The sequence below is a fragment of the Haliotis cracherodii genome, unplaced genomic scaffold (genome assembly GCF_022045235.1).
Source record: "Haliotis cracherodii isolate W230 unplaced genomic scaffold, xgHalCrac1.p SCAF_3, whole genome shotgun sequence".
Lineage (NCBI taxonomy): Eukaryota > Metazoa > Mollusca > Gastropoda > Lepetellida > Haliotidae > Haliotis > Haliotis cracherodii.
In genome coordinates this window covers 28,967,070-28,987,908 of record NW_027266286.1, presented here as the reverse complement: position 1 = coordinate 28,987,908, position 20,839 = coordinate 28,967,070, and the positions used below count along the sequence as shown (strand labels likewise).

Here is a 20,839-nt window from a genome sequence, read left to right as displayed (position 1 = left end):
TACAGTACTGTGTTTTGACTTTTGAAACTTTACGCTGCGTGTCCGGTTCCAAATTCAGTTTAGCGTAGTTAAATCTACAGGTAATTTATCAATAATTCATTATGGAGCTGAGTTTGCACTGTGTCCTACACAGATGAATCATGTTAAGTGATGCAGTCTTATGTTTCTTCAAATCCAGGGATTTAATGGTATGGCTTATACTCAGATGATGGGAGTTGGTCAAGCATCCCCCCCCCCCCCCCCCCCCCCCCCCCCCCCAGCATATATGGTCATCATCTTGCCTGTCTATCCATATTTGATTTGTAGGGGAGGGGGTGAGGGGGGGGATTTTTCATCTTCTATCATGACTCTTGTCTTACGAACAGAAATTTATGAATAGTAAGATTACCAAAAGCATTGGAGGTCTAGCATTGTGATCAATATCTTTAAATATTTTCACAAGAGTTTTGACATGACACACATTGGATGATTTTTGGATGGTCCATCAAGTGATTTCATTATTCAGTTTGGGGGTCATGGTGTAATTTGGAACTGGGAAACATTCATCTCTTCATGATGTGTTGTAGTGAGGTGTTGATTGAAGCCTGCAGAGGAAGTACATGTAAAGTGTAGTTTATTACTGTGTTTGTGAGTGAGGCTTGCATCAAGCTGGGCCACAGTGGAAGTATTTGTTGATGGAGAATCAGTCTAGGAATGTGAAGAATATAATCCACTGGTAGTTAGTCGTGAAGTAAACGTTACGATAGCTCTCCAGGGATTTGAACCAGACAGATGTACTGGCCTCTGATGGGAGCATCGAGATTTGGCTAGGAGAAATTGGCAGTTGCTTTAAATACCCTGGCATCAGAGGGATAAAACGAATAAAGGAGGGCAGAGGATTTCTGATTTCAATTTCAGTGGTCGACTTTTGTGGGACTGAAAGTTCTGTCCGGTTTAGACAGAGGTCCAGATTAATGAGATTTTAACAGATGATAATGAAATATGAAATAAAGATGGGGTTGGAAGATATATTATCTATCATGTTATTTTCAGGACTGTTAATGTGGTCTGGTATAGACAGGAATCCGACTTAGTCTGGTTTGCCACTGGAGTTGCTATGATGATAACCCACAGTGGTGACTTCAGGTTAGAATGGGTCCTACTTGTGAGATAGGACTTAATGGATTGGAGTTCAGTCTCTGTGACTTTGAATGCATGTCAGTGGACCTGTGAAGATCCATGTTAGAATAGGTCTTCAGCAACCCATGCTTGCCTTAAAAGGCAACTATGCATGTCGTAAGAGGTGACTAATGGGATTGGATGGTCAGGCTCGCTGACTTGGTTGATGCATGTCATCGATCCCAATTGCGTGGATCGATGTTCATGATGTCAACCACTGGATTGTCTGGTCCAGACTCGATTATTTACAGGCCGCCATCATATAGCTGGAATACTGCGGCGTTAAACAACAAACAAACAAACAAACAAACAGCATGTCAGTGTTCCCTGACAGCATTGGTTGCTGCACATAATATCAATCACTGGATTGTCTGGCTGCAGTCATGCAGCTGGCATATTGCTGAGTGCGGTGTTAAACACCTAGCAAAGGTTATTATGTTAGTTGTTACAGTCGCCTGTCATGATGTAGGATTTGTTTTGACAAGTCAGCTCTGATACATAGCATGAGAGGCAGAGAGGGGGGTTGAATGATGAGGCAAGGCGGGACAGTGGACACATGTCAGTAGGAGAATACAACTGGGTCACTAAATATGTCAATCTGGTAATTTATCACACTTGTTTGCTCAACTGATTAGAGACCACAAGAAAATATGTCATAGTGTTTTGTGGTTGACGTTTGTGATTGAAAATTTAACAATATAAATAATTCTCAGCCAAATTTGGTACTTTTTGACAGTCCTAACTGTAAGATAGGTCAAGTTAGGTTAAATGAATAGGTTAAAATGCATTCATAAACTGAGGTTTTGTTGGAGCGATATCAGGTTAACTTTTGATGGCGGAGCCACAGAGTTATCTTAGCGCCATACTTAGTATAGACGAACGATGAACATAGAACAATGATTGTTTTGTGGAATAGGTTTCAGTGATGAATTGGTTGGTTTGGCTCTGTTCCACAAAGTGCTATAGACATGATAACCATCATAAGTTGTGTTAAGGTATTGGAGGTATCAAAGTTGTTTTCAGGCATTGCTAAATGTTTTTAGTTGTACTCTTAAAGCGTAAAACATGAATAAATACATGGGTATTTTGTATTTAGACTAACATTTAGTCTATGAAATCTTATATTACACAATAAAATTAAACAAATAATTTTCCTGATGCTGATTTCATAGAGCTAGCTAGAGCTGGCTAGACTTGCTTTTGCATACATATCTAGATTTATTTATTTTTAATTTTTGTTTTAGATAAATGTATTCCACAATCATGGTGCAGGACTATTTCGTATCGCATGACATTAGCTGTCTATTCACAGTGTATCTATAATTGATGAATCATCCCAGCCTTAGTGCTAAGGTTTGCTTTGTGGGCCTGTAATCTATGGTTGTCACCTTAGGCAAAGATAATGGGAATCTGATGGCCACAATGGCTGCTGAAAATGGTTAAAAATACAGGGGAATCTCCTTTGGGTTTTCTGCTGGAATAATTGCAATGTTCAAAAGTATGGATAAAAAGTAAAATATTTATAGGGTCCCTAGATTCAAATATGAAAGCAGAGACCCCCTTTAATTTTGAACACAGATTTGAATGAAGACATTGGGGTTGAGGCTGCCCTTCAGTCCCCCCCTCTTCTTTACTTTAGACCACTGTTGATGTTGTGTCACTGAGAGCTGTTACAAAAGTTGGACTAGTTTCATGATACATGTAAGTTTTTCTAACAGCACTCTCTGCTTGTTTCAGATAACGGAGCTGTGTGGAGCCAAGCGTCTCGGACATTTTGGTCGCAGTCAGTTCTACATTGCCCTGAAGTTGATTGCAGTGGGCCAGGCAGGTCTTCCTGTCAAACTCGACAGTCTGAACTCAGGTAGGTGGCGCTGTCTGGTAACCATCTTGCTTAGTGTACACTCCTCTGTGTGTTGTGTTAAGAGGCGATGAATGTTTTGGTATTTTGACTGTGACTGTCACTGTAAATATTTCAAATATGTTATTAGCTATGATTCTACTGAATCACTGGGTGTGTAAGCTGGACTGTCACTGTCGATATGTCCAATATTATTGTGTCCAGGTATTAGCTCCATTGTTGAGTGGGCTGTAGCGTGACTCTGTCACTGAATATGTACAATACAGTATTAGCCCTGTGGTTGTGTTGGCTATGGCGTGACTGTCACTGTGAATGTGTTCACTACGGTATAAGCTCTATGGTTGTATGGGCTGTGGACTCGCTGTCACTATAATTATATCCAGTACGGTATGAGCTCTGTGGCAGTGTTGAGCTCTGTGGTTGTGTGGGTTGTTGACTCACTGTCACTATTCTTATGTCCAGTACGGTATGAGCTCTATGGCAGTGTGGGCTGTGGACTCACTGTCATTATTATTATGTCCAGTACGGTATGAGCTCTATGGCAGTGTGGGCTGTGGACTTACTGTCACTATCATTATGTCCAGTACGGTATAAGCTCTGTGGTTGTGTGGGCTGTGGAGTGACCCTGTCACTATTCTTATGTCCAGTACGGTATGAGCTCTATGGCAGTGTGGGTTGTGGACTCACTGTCACTATTATTATGTCCAGTACGGTATGAGCTCTGTGGCAGTGTGGGCTGTGGAGTGACCCTGTCACTGTCACTATTATTATGTCCAGTACGGTATAAGCTCTGTGGCAGTGTGGGCTGTGGAGTGACCCTGTCACTGTCACTATTATTATGTCCAGTACGGTATGAGCTCTGTGGCAGTGTGGGCTGTGGAGTGACCCTGTCACTGTCACTATTATTATGTCCAGTACGGTATAAGCTCTGTGGCAGTGTGGGCTGTGGAGTGACCCTGTCACTGTCACTACCACTGTAAGAGGATTGTTGCCAAGGCAGTACAGAAGTGATTACCTCAGTCCATGAGGGAGATAAAGTCAAGAGGGTTTATATTTTACACATGGCCTTTAGGGAGCTAATTTTGAACAGAAATTTAGGGTTGGTTATTGTGAGAAATTGCCTCCATAGTTGAAAGTGACTACCAGTAATGCTTGTAATAACATTTGTAATGATTATCGGAAAATGTTATCTGAGCTGTATAGGGTGCATAATATGACTGGTATATTGTATATTGTCTATGACCATCAGCAATGCACATATCATTATACAAACCCTTGCATATCAATACTTTCAGATACAGTCACAAAAGAATGACTATATTAATGTATAAATTTTATCTACTATCTTGAGGCATTTAGATGAACTGGTTTCCAATCTAAACCATGTAAACAGCACATGCTTCACGTTGTTTACATTAACATTCCATATTGCCGACATCATAGTTATTCTCGTTTATCCATACTACCCTTACTACTCAATGTTTGTTGAGAACCAAATTAGTAGTAAGTATTAATCAAACCACTTGGGTAGGAATTCTCACAAGCACTGTTTCATGCTACAACGTCTTCTGTGGAAGTAAGATTCGGGTTAGAATAGGTCTTCAGCAACCTATGCTTACCGTAATAGGCGACTATGCTTGTCGTATGAGGCGACTAACGGGATCGGATGGGCAGGCTCGCTGACTTGGTTGATGCATGTCATTGTATCCCAACTGCGTGGATCTATGCTCGTGATATCAGTCACTAGATTGTCTGTCCAAGACTTGATTATTTTCTGACCGCCGTCATAAAGCTGGAATATTGCTGAGTGCGGCGTTAAACAACAAACCAATAATTTGTAGTAATTCTGTCCTCAACACACCTTTGATAACTTGATTATCCTGCAAAGTGTTCTTAATTGCTAAATTATCGTATTCAACTCTCATTGTGCTCGGGGACCTGGCTGGTAGGGGTGACTATTGGTCTGGAAATCACTATTGCGATAACTATTGATATTGCAAGAGACTATTGCGATAAATATTGATAGTTTTCAGTGTATCATTTTAGATGGATTTTAGAGTTGAATTAAACCTTGGAACTGAAATTTCCTTTGAATGTGATAACCATAACAACAAATAAAAAGTAAAGTTTGAGATATGACTGATTTGTTTTTTCTTTACCTAATAATTTAAGAAAAAGAAACTTCCACATTACCATGCGTAAATTACTACTGCTCATGATCAAATGAAAAACAAATTTGAACAACATTGCATGTATTTTATTGATATGGTAAATACAACTGAAACTATCGATATTCCTAACTGAAATCGATACTATTGATCGGAAACTGATTTAACAATCGATTTATTGACTTTAAGTGCTTACCAATAGCAATATACGGTATCGATATTTCGTTTTATCGTGACACCCCTACAGGCTGGTGTCTTGCACTCCACACAAAGACAATGATGAGGATTTTAGAAATCCAATCCAGGGAGATAAATCGCATGTTAAGCACCTGCACATTAAATATTACTATCAGATTGTATGACTATTGTGAAAGTTGTGGTCCTCAGCAAGTGTTGAGTAGTATATTTTGATAAAATGTCAAACGATATGATTGAAAAGTGGTAAGTGTTAGAAGATAGGAGATTTATATCAGTCCAGCCTGTGAGGTTTGGCTGTATTGATGGAGTAGTTCTTCTTAATTGCCTTGACAAGTGTAATTAAACTGCCAGCTTTGTGTGTGGTGTCCACTCTTATTGTCACTGGCACCAATATATGTCATGCATGTGTGCTGGTAATTACTGTACTGATAACATAATCAGATTATGGCTTGGCAAGTTCGCAACACAATTGAATTATGTTGCAGAAAAACTGACAACTTTGGAAAAAGCAGAATTTATGGTTATGGCAGAGGGTGATTATAGCTGTGGGTTAGAGCCTCAGTATAGGCGTCCTCTCTTGAGATTATGCACTGGTTGCGTTAGCATGGTTACCGTTAGTTACCCACTCATTCTTGCTGTAAAAGGCAACTGTGCTTGTTGTAAGAGGCGACTAACAGGATCCGGTGGTCAGGCTCGCTGATTTGGTTAATGCATGTCATCGTATCCCAATTGCGCGGATCGATGCGCATGATGTTAGTCACTGGATTGTCTGGCCCAGACTTGATCATTTACAGACCGCCGTCATATAGCTGGAATATGTTGTTCCTGAACATATATATATGTCAGTGTATTCGTACTATCGCAGCAAACCTCAAAGATCCCCTTCGTTTGTAACACTGCATTTGTTGACAATAGGAAACACAACCTTGTAGAAAACATACACTAAGTAGAAAGAGGAAACAGCACTATGAACAGGAACATATCAACACCTATCTCCCATTGTGAGTAAAGGAGGACACGAGAGTCTTAAACACAAATGTTGGGTGCTGCTTCCTGCTCTGTAGGTGTAGGACTGGTCGACTGACAACATTGTGGCAGCTGCAGCTTTGTGTTAAGCTGGACATGATGGACAGAGAGATGTGATGTCCTTTAGCAGGATGAGGTTTAACTTGGACACCTGCGTCTGCCACATACAGTCAGTGCAGGCTTTGAAGTTAACATAAGGTGGCTAGTCTGAGACAAGTAATATTCAGGTATTGTTAGTGACATCTTGTGAGCTACCACTTTCACTGTTAAGTTGATCTGTAGGAGACCATGTTTGCTGACAAGTGAAAATGTAAAATAATTTCTAACCCAGTTGTGTGACATGATCATGCTGTCTGCTCCAAGAAGTCCAGTCTATGTGGTTTGTCTTTGTATTGTTGCTGGTTTTTTTCAACAGTTTTTATTTAAACAAACGTAGTGTTTAGTGATTTTCATTCTGAAATGAGCAAATAAATGGGGGTTTACACACCTTATCCACAGCATTATATGACGCCTATTGTCTTGAGAAGATTGGCCCCGCGTGGATACCCGGATAGATTTGGTTCCCAGCAATGTGTGTTAAATGGTCAGTCCAACTCATTGACTTGCTAGAGTGTGTGTTGTCGTACCAAGTTAGCGTGATGTCAGTCTCTGGTTTGCCTATTCCAGACTTGATTACTGATATCTAGCTGGAATAATGCGAAATGTGACATTAACAGAAACAGCCAGTAGAAGACTTAGGTATTCAATAAGTGAGGTGTCATTGGGTGTTAAATGACATTGAACTTCTAGCTTCTGACAGCTGATGCCAAGGAAGGCTTCACACACTACTGATTGACATTATGTTGTGAAAGATGTGGCAGAGCAAATGTTTGTGCATCAGATGCTACTTTTATTTGATGATACCCTTCCTGCACTGATTGATAGACTGGACAGCCCAATACTATGATAGAGTCCTTCCAGGTACTAGGTCTGATACATGAGTAATGTCAGACTGTCAGAAACATTGGAGTTTACTGGCCCCAACTTGTATTTTGGCATGATTTTCAGTCAATATTAGTTTTAGTGTATGGACTAATACATGCCAGGGCTCGAAATTAACCGTATTTTGTGTGCAATCGCATGCCTAAAATGAAAATGGCACGGCTAAATCATGATCTTCGTGCCTAGATGGCACGCTTGGAAAATAGGAGTTAATAACCTACCTTTGCCATAACCTACCTTTGCCATATAAGGCATATTTTAATGATAAATATCAATCTTGTCAGCAATCATTAAGTCTGATACAAAATCGCTATAAAAAATGACCTATAAAAGTCTATATCTGTTGAAACTTAACAACACACAAAGTCCAATGTGAATGCATAGGCGCCGCCATTTTGTTTGTCACTGCGCATGTCAGGAATTCTATTTGCTTTGAATTGTGGGTAATCTGGTCTAGCAGGCGACCGATCGCGATGTCAAAAAAGTTAAAGTGTGACAGCAGTTTGATTTTAAAGTTCCTAAAGCCTGCGCCTAAAAAAGATGGCTTGTCTGTCACAGTCATTAAATGGAAGTCAGTAAAGTAAGTTCGTAACTCACTTTAACTTGAATAAATCACTTACTATTAAGATCACAGATGTCTCACTTACTTACAATTACATGAATTTATGAACATTTTGATTGAACTACTGACAGAGAGACACAAATAAACAACAAACACTTTAATGGTTGTTAAAAAATTTAATGCTAAAATGTAACTAATAATTGGCTGATGTACAAGTGTATCTGGATTGCTGGTTTGTGTGATGTCCCATACAGCCATTCTGTGATGTCTGAGTGTATCTGGACTGCTGGTGTGTGTGATGTCCCATACAGCCATTCTGTGATGTACGAGTGTATCTGGTCTGCTGGTTTGTGTGATGTCCCATACAGCCATTCTGTGATGTACGAGTGTATCTGGTCTGCTGGTTTGTGTGATGTCCCATACAGCCATTCTGTGATGTCTGAGTGTATCTGGTCTGCTGGTTTGTGTGATGTCCCATACAGCCATTCTGTGATGTACGAGTGTATCTAGACTGCTGGTGTGTGTGATGTCCCATACAGCCATTCTGTGATGTACGAGTGTATCTGGATTGCTGGTTTGTGTGATGTCCCATACAGCCATTCTGTGATGTACGAGTGTATCTGGACTGCTGGTGTGTGTGATGTCCCATACAGCCATTCTGTGATGTACGAGTATATCTGGTCTGCTGGTTTGTGTGATGTCCCATACAGCCATTCTGTGATCTACGAGTATATCTGGTCTGCTGGTTTGTGTGATGTCCCATACAGCCATTCTGTCATGTACAAGTATATCTGGTCTGCTGGTTTGTGTGATGTCCCATACAGCCATTCTGTGATGTACGAGTGTATCTGGTCTGCTGGTTTGTGTGATGTCCCATACAGCCATTCTGTGATGTCTGAGTGTATCTGGTCTGCTGGTTTGTGTGATGTCCCATACAGCCATTCTGTGATGTCTGAGTGTATCTGGACTGCTGGTTTGTGTGATGTCCCATACAGCCATTCTGTGATGTACAAGTATATCTGGTCTGCTGGTTTGTGTGATGTCCCATACAGCCATTCTGTGATGTACGAGTGTATCTGGTCTGCTGGTTTGTGTGATGTCCCATACAGCCATTCTGTGATGTACAAGTGTATCTGGTCTGCTGGTGTGTGTGATGTCCCATACAGCCATTCTGTGATGTACAAGTATATCTGGTCTGCTGGTTTGTGTGATGTCCCATACAGCCATTCTGTGATGTACAAGTATATCTGGTCTGCTGGTTTGTGTGTTGTCCCATACAGCCATTCTGTGATGTACGAGTATATCTGGTCTGCTGGTTTGTGTGATGTCCCATACAGCCATTCTGTGATCTACGAGTGTATCTGGTCTGCTGGTGTGGGTGATGTCCCATACAGCCATTCTGTGATGTCTGATTGTATCTGGTCTGCTGGTTTGTGTGATGTCCCATACAGCCATTCTGTGATGTACGAGTGTATCTGGACTGCTGGTGTGTGTGTGTGATGTCCCATACAGCCATTCTGTGATGTCTGAGTGTATCTGGACTGCTGGTTTGTGTGATGTCCCATACAGCCATTCTGTGATGTACGAGTGTATCTTGACTGCTGGTGTGTGTGTGTGATGTCCCATACAGCCATTCTGTGATGTACGAGTGTATCTGGACTGCTGGTGTGTGTGATGTCCCATACAGCCATTCTGTGATGTCTGAGTATATCTGGACTGCTGGTTTGTGTGATGTCCCATACAGCCATTCTGTGATGTCTGAGTGTATCTGGATTGCTGGTTTGTGTGATGTCCCATACAGCCATTCTGTGATGTACGAGTGTATCTGGACTGCTGGTTTGTGTGATGTCCCATACAGCCATTCTGTGATGTACGAGTGTATCTGGATTGCTGGTTTGTGTGATGTCCCATACAGCCATTCTGTGACGTCTGAGTGTATCTGGACTGCTGGTGTGTGTGATGTCCCATACAGCCATTCTGTGATGTACGAGTGTATCTGGTCTGCTGGTTTGTGTGATGTCCCATACAGCCATTCTGTGATGCCTGAGTGTATCTGGACTGCTGGTTTGTGTGATGTCCCATACAGCCATTCTGTGATGTACGAGTGTATCTGGACTGCTGGTGTGTGTGATGTCCCATACAGCCATTCTGTGATGTCTGAGTGTATCTGGACTGCTGGTGTGTGTGATGTCCCATACAGCCATTCTGTGATGTACGAGTATATCTGGTCTGCTGGTGTGTGTGTGTGATGTCCCATACAGCCATTCTGTGATGTACAAGTGTATCTGGACTGCTGGTGTGTGTGGGTGATGTCCCATACAGCCATTCTGTGATGTCTGAGTGTATCTGGACTGCTGGTGTGTGTGATGTCCCATACAGCCATTCTGTGATGTACGAGTATATCTGGTCTGCTGGTGTGGGTGATGTCCCATACAGCCATTCTGTGATGTACGAGTGTATCTGGACTGCTGGTGTGTGTGATGTCCCATACAGCCATTCTGTGATGTCTGAGTGTATCTGGACTGCTGGTGTGTGTGATGTCCCATACAGCCATTCTGTGATGTACAGGGACAAGGATGTCTGGACTGTTGGTGTGGGTGATGTCCCATACAGCCATCCTGTGATGTACGAGTGTATCTGGGCTGCAGATTGTTTACAGTGTGTTGGAGTGATAACCGGGAGGTGTTTGTGTGTTCAGCTTGACTCAGGCCAACAGAGTTCAGTGGGCAAAGACTTTTTGTGTTGTGACTGTACTGGGCTGCCACAAACTGCACATAATGGGCTTGGTTCTTCAATATCAATCATTTTAGGCTGTCTTCAAGGCAGGCTATTTATTTTTGTAGCTTGTTCATTCTCGTTACAGAGAACATATTGGGTTGGATTGGTGCTGGTTTTAACAAGGGGCACATTCTATATTCTTGCTTCTCACAGTTTATTTTCAAGGAGATGAGGTTCATAGATGACATAGGTGATTAAAGATTATATGATGCGGGGTGGTGTGGAGGGGACGGGGCAGGGATATAGTCGTCATCTGGTCTGTCTGTCTGTCCATATTTTGTTTCCAGCGCATAACTTGAAAACCATGAAAGATTTGTCATCCAAACTTGCAACGTGTTTTAACCAGGGGCTGTAGTGGTGCCTTTTTGCTATTTGGGATTTTTTCAAAATTCCATGGAAACAAGTTAGACTTAAATGGAGGTAGGCGTCATTTCCAGAGCAGAACTTAAACAATATTCTATATTTTCCAGCCAAACTTGGTACATGTATTTATCAGGGGCTGAAGTGGTACTTTTTAGCTATTTAAGAATTTTACAAAATTTAATTTTTCCTGTTTCCATGGTGACAAGTTTGACTTTGACTCGGTTTATAGTGTGTTTGTCTGGACCATATCTCTAAAACTAATAGGTATTCTTTCATGAAACTGTGCACACTCAAAGACTAGTTTGTCAAATGGTGCCTTTTGCTATTAAGGGATTTGGGGAATTTTTATTTGTTTTGTTTCCATGACTCTGTTCCAATTGGTGTGTACCTGACATAGAATTACAAAGTTCCGAATCCCAAATCCATGGTATGGTTTTGGTAGCTCAATAACTGCTTTTGTATATGGACAGACATTAGACAGAAATTTTCTCTTCTAGTTGAACTTAAGGTAAGTGTTCTTTCAAATTTTTGGGGGCCAGGTGGATATGTCATCTTCTGATGACTTGTTGTTTACGTGTGAAGATTTTCTATGTAGCTTGGGTGCCTCATAAACTAAAAATGAGTTTTCAGAGAACCCATTGGGTTCGTGAAATTAAAAATGTTTTTTGAAAGTATTGTGTGAATAGTTATTTCAAGATGTTAGCTTAAATTATGACAAAGCCTGGAAATAATGTAGGTCGTAGAGGTTCACCACTTAGATTAACCTCTCTAGTACTGATATGGTGACAAAACTAGGATCATAATCAAGGCAGATTTGGGATTTGAACCGATGGTTAGCAGATACTGGCAGGACCAAGAGACTTTTTACAGAGTGAGACTCCTCCCCCAACATTGCCACCCATCCCATCTCCTGGTTGCACCCCCAGGTCCCGCCCTCAGATCTGACCACCAGGTCCTACCTCCAGGCCCCACCCCCAGGTCCCACCCCCAGGCCCCACCTCCAGGTCCCACCTCCAGGTCCCACCTCCAGGTCCAACCCCCAGGTCCAACCCCAGGTCCAACCCCAGGTCCCACTCCCCGGTCCCACCTCCAGGTCCCACCTCCAGGTCCCACCTCCAGGTCCCACCCAGGTCCAACCCCCAGGCCCCACCCCCAGGTCCCACCCCCAGGTCCCACCCAGGTCCAACCCCCAGGCCCCACCTCCAGGTCCCACCCCCAGGTCCCACCCAGGTCCAACCCCCAGGTCCCACCTCCAGGTCCCACCTCAAGGCCCCACCCCCAGGTCCCACCTCCAGGTTCCCACCTCCACTTCAAGGTTCCACCTCCAGGTCTTAATCTCTGCAAATCACAATTTGTCATCTCTTCATTTCTCAAATTGATGATCATAGATAGCTGGGAACCAGGATTCCAGACGTTGCCACATTGTGCACCTCAGTTCCTGCATTGACAGTGATTGTGTGAAGAGCAGCAGGAATGTCATGCAATATTCCGGTTGCAAGGTGTCACTTTGACTTGCTGAAGATATTGGGTTATCTCCCCTTGACTTGAAGCCAGATGTTGCCACATTGTGCACCTCAGTTCCTGCATTGACAGTGATTGTGTGAAGAGCAGCAGGAATGTCATGCAGTAAATCCAGTTGCAAGGTGTTACTTGACTTGCTGAGGAATGCCACTTCTCCTTCATCTGATGAAGGCATCCAACCCTGGCTAAGATTACTTGGCTTTGATCTCTTGTGTGGTAATTTACATGTCGGAAGATGGTTGTTGACAGGTTATGTTGAATTGCACAGTTTCGCTGGTTACCAGAAGACTTTTTAGAGGCAGGCATCTTGAATATTTGTTTGCATAGAGTTATGTTTCAGCGAAAGTGCCAATTAAGAAAATTGTGTTGTCATTGGCAGGAAATGAAATGAATCATAGCACCATGATGTCAGCTGTCATCCCCTATGACATTTCCATAAACAGTTCATGAGCAGTTTGTGAACATTAAATGGCTCTTTTAGTTCATGAACAGTTCTAGAATGTAAGACCTGTTCATGAAGATTGTACGTATATGCTTGTACAAGGGGGAAAAAAACCAAACTTTTTGCTTAAAGTCTCAAATTCCAAATTGTATTGCTTCCTTAAATTGTCAGTTTATTCATATTTTTTTATGGTTTGTTGTTGCGGCATTTCATTTTTATTTCAAGTTTTCACATTTTTAATAAAACATTGTATGAAGCCTTGACCTGGCAAACCAGTGGTTGATAGAATGAGCCACACGCCATGGATTGTTGATTGAGACAGTCAGCCTGGTCAGCTGAAGGTCTTTTCATGTGATATACAGTGACACCTGGATAGTCTGGACACTACTGCTCTTCTCCGTGGGGATTCCAGGTTACGATATGGCTCCCCAGCAACCTATGCTGGTCGAAAGAGGCGACCAAATGGATCAGGTGGTCAGGCTCTGTGACCTGGTTGATATCATGTCATCGTACATCATCGGCATGGATCATTGTTCACAATATCAATCACTGGATTGTCTGGTACAGTTACGTTGCTGCAGTCACTGTAACTGCCAAATAAATTAACTGAAACCGTCACTGCATATAAGATGCATGTTGCAGGGGTCTAAGGCACTGCAATTTTCTTTGCAGGGTTGCATCCCTTACTAGTATCAGGATCTGCTGATTGTGGATTAAAGTCTCAGATTTGCCTTGACCCAGGATTTGTCAGCATGAAAGTGGTAAAGGTCTATGCCCTGCATCACGTTTGACAGATTGAGCTACCAAGCGGTAATCTGAATTAAATACTTTTAGTTAAGCCACTGTAGCAGTATTGCTGATACTGTGAAACCGCTCTTATCAGTTTCTCAGTTGAGCAACAAAAAGTGGAAGGAGGAATTCAATTCACCACAAGCACCACTGTTTGGGAACCGAGTGATGTGGATAGTTGTGGAGCGCTCTTCATGAGATTTTAATCCAGTACACACCAGGATGAATAATCAAGAACATTTTTTGTGAGTTTGCCACAGATGGAATTGATTGAAAGTTACTTTTGCTTGGCACTTGAAGGATTGACAGTAGTAACTGTGAGTAAAACAGGAAGATGGTTGATAGGAGAGACGACAGCACTCAGATCAATAATGATGGACGATCAAAACATATTTGAGTCACTTTTCTTTTTACTTGATCTTTTCTTTGTTTTCATCTTGTTTTAATTTCTTGTCCTTCAATATTTGATGGGTAGCATGTTATTGTGAAAATTGGACTGCAATTTGGAAAGAAGAACCGAGTGAGTTCCGTTGAGGCCTGATTTGAACAGTATTTTATTTATGTGGAAGGTCAGATATCCACCGAGAGATTTTTTATGTTGCTACTTTAAATATTTTATCTAATATTTAGGGAAATGTCTGCTCATCAGATTTTGTTTTGTTTTGTTTGAAAAATATTGAAATTGTACCTCCTGTGATCACAATTATTGAATAAATGTGTAAATTATTTATTTTTTCCACTTGGGTGATGTCATTATATTGATAAATAATTGAGACCGTCACTGTTTCAACTTCCATGACAACTGGATCTTCTTCTTTTTTTTTGACAGATAATGATGGTTTCTGTTTGTGTTGTCTAGCAACATCCTGACTAGAACTCCGGGAGCAACTGACTGAGGGGTAGACGTGTGGGTCAATAGATCCGATACCTTGGAAGGGGTGACGGGGTAGCCTAGTGGTTAAAGCTTTCGCTCCTCATGTCGAAGGCAAGGTCCAATCCAACACATGGGGATAAATCCCATTTTTGGTGTCCCCTGCAATAACAGCATTTTATAAACACCCAAGTTTGTCACTCACACAAGATGGACCCTAGGAAATATTAAGAAATAGAGTAGTAGTAGTAGTAGTAGTAGTATGTCCTTGAGCCATCGTTATAATATAAGGCTGAAAAAGTGTTATTGTCCCTATTTGACAATGAAATTGCAAAGAAAGGCATGAAAAATCATTGTTTTTTTAAGCCTCAAGTCCAAAACATTCAAGTCATTGTAGTACGTCTTTTAAACAAGTAATGTGTGATAAGGTTAGTGATGTAACTATGTAAGTGATCCTGAACATATGTTTGGATTGTAGACTCAGTTTTTAAATAAGGGACTGAGTCCTGATTCTATCTATTTGATTTGAATTAAGGTCGAGGGGCCCTTGCCAAATCACTAATATTAATGACTAAAGAATTAACGGCCCCCAAATTTGAATACAACAGCTAAGAACCTGAAGGACCCAAGGAGCGCTCAATTTCTAACACTTTTGTTGGTTTTCACCGTTTCATCTTGTTGATAATGAAATATTTCTTCAAAATTATGTAAGTGAAGGTCCAGAGCGACTGTGACTGTCCACAGAAATTCACAGCTGAGCACAAATAATTTTGTTATATTTTTTAATAACCCTGTATTAAGAGGCATCATAGGATACAGGGATCTTAAAAACTTAGATTTAATTTGTGTCATAGCCTGAAGGATGTATCACCAAATCTTAATGCTGGGATATTGCAGTGCTTGAAGAATTTTGTCTGGTATGGCCAACAAGGGATGAGTCACAAAGTGTAGGTAGTACTCTCTGTATTGATCAAGGTATTTTAAGATCCGGCTGGGGAGAGAGCATTTGCAGTTTGACATTGATTCCGAATATTACATCGAGCATTATGTGTGTTGTATGTAACAAAATGGGTACTTGTGACAGTTGAGTCGAGGATGGCCTGACACGTTGTACTTGTACAGTTTGGACGTGTCTGAGTGGTGATGGCTGCCACATTATTGTGTCTCTCTGATGAGAAGGATATTGATTTCCTGTAGCGAGGTATCCACTGCGTCCGATCCTTGCTGTCGGGGTAGCAGTGTCCCCAAGTGGGCTGGGACCAACAAGCTGTACCTGATCAGCCATTAACATCTCATCATGATGACAAGCCCCGTGTTTATCTCTGTGTTGTGGGCAGACATTGTTGTACAACATTGTTATAGAGAGCTATGGTTTTCTTGAGTCCGACTGCAGGTGGCTTTGTGGTGTAAGAGGTGACTCTTACATCCAGTTACTTCCCTTAGAAATGCAAGGATCTGGTGGGTAAGGATTCAAATCCCAGATGGGATTTAGGTCAGTGTAGTTCCCCAGGGCCCACTTGCACAAAGAGGCCTTAGTGTTACGACTATTGTAAGCCTATGTTAAAGTATGGGAGTGACAATCATCTTAGTGCTAAGATCGCTTTGTCCAAGTAGGCCCAGAACAGCTTGCTTGTGAGCCCAAATGGGGATTGGCAGGCTCCGTGACTTGGCTGATTGCCAGTCATCCTTTCTGGATGGTGTGGATCATTGATCTTGCTCTCAATGATTGGTTTGCCTGACCTTGACTTATTTATCAATACTAAAATGCCACATGATGTTGCTGGAATATTGCTGACTGTGTCATAACATTGCATTCACTAACCTGGGACCTGGGCCTGGGTGGCCAAGTTGCCTCAGGACTATTGCTGTCTGTAAAGAGTTGTGTCCCTTTGTCATGTCAGTATCTTGTTGATATATATTTTAAGCAATTGATCAACTCACTCAGATCAGAATCATACTAAAAACGCTTAGCTGAATGATACATTGTTATTTGTGAGTTTGTATTCATAGTGTAAGATTTCGAGTTCAACACCTTTTGTCAGTGGTGCAAGCTTCCAGTGGAAGATGAGATATTGAGTTGTAAATTCTGTAGTTAATGTGTTTTTCAGCCATTTCTGTGATGTATTATTCATACACGTTTGTAGCACCTTGATGGAAAGAACTTGTGGTGATCATGTACAGGAAAAACATCAAAATTAGCGGTATTTTCGTCTGTATATTCAATTACACAAGTGTTCTTACCATGCTTACAGTTAAATATTGGATGCTTATTTGAACATCCATGTTTACGGGTTACTTGAAATGAATTATACATTTTTTTATGAAAAACAACAACGGTTGAACATTATTTGGTTGGTGTAATTTGTGCTGTGAAGTTGTCAAATTATTCTTTTTAGTGTCAACAGATTCATAAAAAAAGTAATTGCATGAAAGAAGAAGTGCTCAAACTTGGTGAAAAGATCAATATGAACGCACCTGTTTTACCATAATTGATGTATTTTATGTCCTTGGTGTTTTCAGCTTGTCTGAAGTCCTCCTCAGTTGTGCTAGGATGGTGTGAGGCATTAACATGGGAACTGGAAAGTAGTACTAGTATTCTGAAACAGGGAACTCTCTCCAGATCAGAGTTAACCAGGGTGATAAGGCAATTAATTTTATGTGTTGGGTTCCGGTTCTGCCGACATGAAAAAAAGCTCGAAATTGAAAATAATTTGTTCGAATATTATTATTTTTCGACCACCGACACAAAACAAAATTCCATAAACCAATTAAAAAAAATGAATCACCCAACAATCACGGAAGAAATCTTGTGTGTTTCTTAGTGTATACTTCAAATAACATACCATGTTATATTTCTGGATATTTTCACACCATGAAAGACTATGTCGAATGTGTCTTGCCCATCATTGTGTTCCGTGAGCAAGGTTGGTTTGGTTGGTTAATTGTTTAACTCCGCACTCAGCAATATTCCAGCTATATGACAGCGGTCTGTAAATAATCGAGTCTGGACCAGACAATCTAGTGATTGACATCATGAGCATCGATCCACTCAATTGGGGTCAATGACATGCATCAACCAAGTCAGCGAGCCTAACCACCCGATCCCGTTAGTCTCCTCTTACGACAAGCATAGTCGCCTTTTACGGCAAGCATGGGTTGTTGAAGACCTATTCTACCCCAGATCTTCACGGATGCCATGAGCAGGGAGTTCTAATTACATTTTTTTTAAATATGCTTGTCTTTTTTCTTCTATCTTTCACTTTTTCAAATTCCTCAAAATGTTTCTATTTATTTCTCTGAGAGGTGCAATTTTGCTGTACAGAATGATTTTTTTTTAAAACAATATAATGAATTATACATTTTTTTATGAAAAACAACAACGGTTGAACATTATTTGGTTGGTGTAATTTGTGCTGTGAAGTTGTCAAATTATTGTCAAATAATTTTTTTAAAACACTGTCCTGAAGTGTCACCTGAAAAATATCTATCACTTGAAAAAGTCCAACGGGTTGGTGGTTGTTGGACACAGTGTCAGGTCTCATCCCTTCTGACTTTCTGATTGGTCATTCAGTTTTAATTGACAGGTGGCATTGTTTAATTTCTATCACTGTTGTCCATTACTAGCCTCTATTTTAAGGCATTGTTTAGTGGAAGATGGTAAATTCTGGTATGATTGCTGAAATATCAGTGACAAGTTCTCATTAAGATTGAATACTGTGTATGGTGGACTTCTACTTTAGAGCATAGCCTTACATCAATATATGAGATATGTTTTAAAGTATGCTGTCAAGGAAAAATGTAACTGTCAAAATTTTAGAACCGCTGTAAATTTCGTGATGATTGACCAGGTGTTTGTGGATGAGTGTAGCTTGCCCTGCTTGTGACATGGGTCTAAGGTCAAGGTCACAGAACAGTTAACTGTTAGACTAACAATGCATGAACATTAAATGGATACAAAGTTTACAGCAAAGAGATTGCATCAGGCATCATGTTTCTTTGTTCAATTTGGATGCTGAGTATCAGGTTTCTGTCATACGCGAGTGAATAACAGTGACACTATCAATGGTGTTGTTGACAAGAGGCAATGGTGGCCTAGTTGTCAGGCACCCCTGTGCAGAGTTGTGTCCCTTAGGCAGAAACATGTCATTGGTTCGAGTCACAGTTGGCCCCGATCATGTTTCTATGTTTGTCAGCACCATATCCATGCTTGTGGGTTTAACCAAAAGTGTAAAAGTCTAAGACTTGCATCACTTCAGGATTTCCTCTCACATCAAGTTGTGATATACAGTAAACTACGGTTATAACGAACTCAAAGGTACCATTAATTTTAGTTCGTTATAACCGTAGTTCGTTATAAGCCTATATACAGCATATGTACAACAAATGGCCGGGACTAAAATATAAGATCGTTATATCGGTCAGTTCGTTAAAAGCGTGTTCGTTATAACCGTAGTTTACTGTAACTGAAATACTGATCGAACTGGTGTTAAACTATGCTCACTCACTCACCCACCAAACCCACCCACCCACCCACCCGCTCGCCCGCCCGCTGGAATGTTGGTGACTGTGATGTAAAATTCACTCACTCAGTCTCTCACTCATTACTACTTTCTTGGTGATTTCATATGTTAGATAACACTCCAGTTATTAATACCATGTCCACCCATCCTTTGAGCTCTTCATCACCACTCCATTTTAAATGTCATATGGCACATACAGTGTATACAAAAACAAAGCAAACATGACTGAAAGCACAAGTGGAACGCCTCTGTGGTAAATCTTTGCTTCTGATTTTATTATGTAGCCAGAGTGTTATGATAAACAGCATTTGTTTACATTTTTCAAGCAACCTTAAAGATATCAATATATTGCTACGACTTACACAACTTCATTTGTTTGATTAATGCCTTGTCCGGAGTTTAACCACACGGGTAAAGCTTAGCTGCATAGACACAGCATGGCTGAGTATTGCAACACGGATGTGTAGGGGTGGGGCAGACCGAGGTAGGGTATTGCCATTGACTACAACCCAGGATGAGATGTTTAGGGGTGGGGCAGACCGAGGTAGGGTATTGCCTTTGACTTGGAACCTGGATGAGATGTGTAGGGGTGGGGCAGACCGAAGTAGGGTACTGCCATTGACTTGGACCTGAATGAGATGTGTAGGGGTGGGGCAGACCGAGGTAGGGTATTGCCATTGACTGCAACCCAGGATGAGATGTTTAGGGGTGGGGCAGACCGAGGTAGGGTATTGCCATTGACTTGGAACGTGGATAAGATGTGTAGGGGTGGGGCAGACCGAGGTAGGGTATTGCCATTGACTTGGAACCTGGATGAGATGTGTAGGGGTGGGGCAGACCGAGGTAGGGTATTGCCATTGACTGCCACCCAGGATGAGATGTTTAGGGGTGGGGCAGACCGAGGTAGGGTATTGCCATTGACTTGGAACGTGGATAAGATGTGTAGGGGTGGAGCAGACAGAGGTAGGGTATTGCCATTGACTTGGAACCTGGATGAGATGTGTAGGAGTGGGGCAGACCGAGGTAGGGTATTGCCTTTGACTTGGAACCAGGATGAGATGTGTAGGGGTGGGGCAGACCGAGGTAGGGTATTGCCATTGACTTGGACCTGGATGAGATGTGTAGGGGTGGGGCAGACCGAGGTAGGGTATTGCCTTTGACTTGGAACCAGGATGAGATGTGTAGGGGTGGGGCAGACCGAGGTAGGGTATTGCCATTGACTTGGACCTGGATGAGATGTGTAGGGGTGGGGCAGACCGAGGTAGGGTATTGCCATTGACTTGGACCCTGGATGAGATGTGTAGGGGTGGGGCAGACCGAAGTAGGGTATTGCCATTGACTTGGACCTGGATGAGATGTGTAGGGGTGGGGCAGACCGAGGTAGGGTATTGCCATTGACTACAACCCTGGATGAGATGTGTAGGGGTGGGGCAGACCGAGGTAGGGTATTGCCATTGACTTGGACCTGGATGAGATGTGTAGGGGTGGGGCAGACCGAGGTAGGGTATTGCCATTGACTTGGACCCTGGATGAGATGTGTAGGGGTGGGGCAGACCGAGGTAGGGTATTGCCATTGACTTGGACCTGGATGAGATGTGTAGGGG

General features: G+C 41.8%; 1 protein-coding gene across 7 annotated transcripts in view; it reads left to right on the top strand.

Moving 5' to 3' along the window:
- Window positions 1-20,839, top strand: part of LOC139476014 (ralBP1-associated Eps domain-containing protein 1-like) — a 106,454-nt gene that overhangs the window by 33,941 nt on the left and 51,674 nt on the right. For all 7 annotated transcript variants that reach the window (XM_071259247.1, XM_071259252.1, XM_071259245.1 and 4 more), the window contains exon 2: window positions 2,896-3,019. In XM_071259247.1, the coding sequence (XP_071115348.1) occupies window positions 2,896-3,019 (124 nt within the window). The remainder of the gene's footprint in view (window positions 1-2,895; window positions 3,020-20,839) is intronic.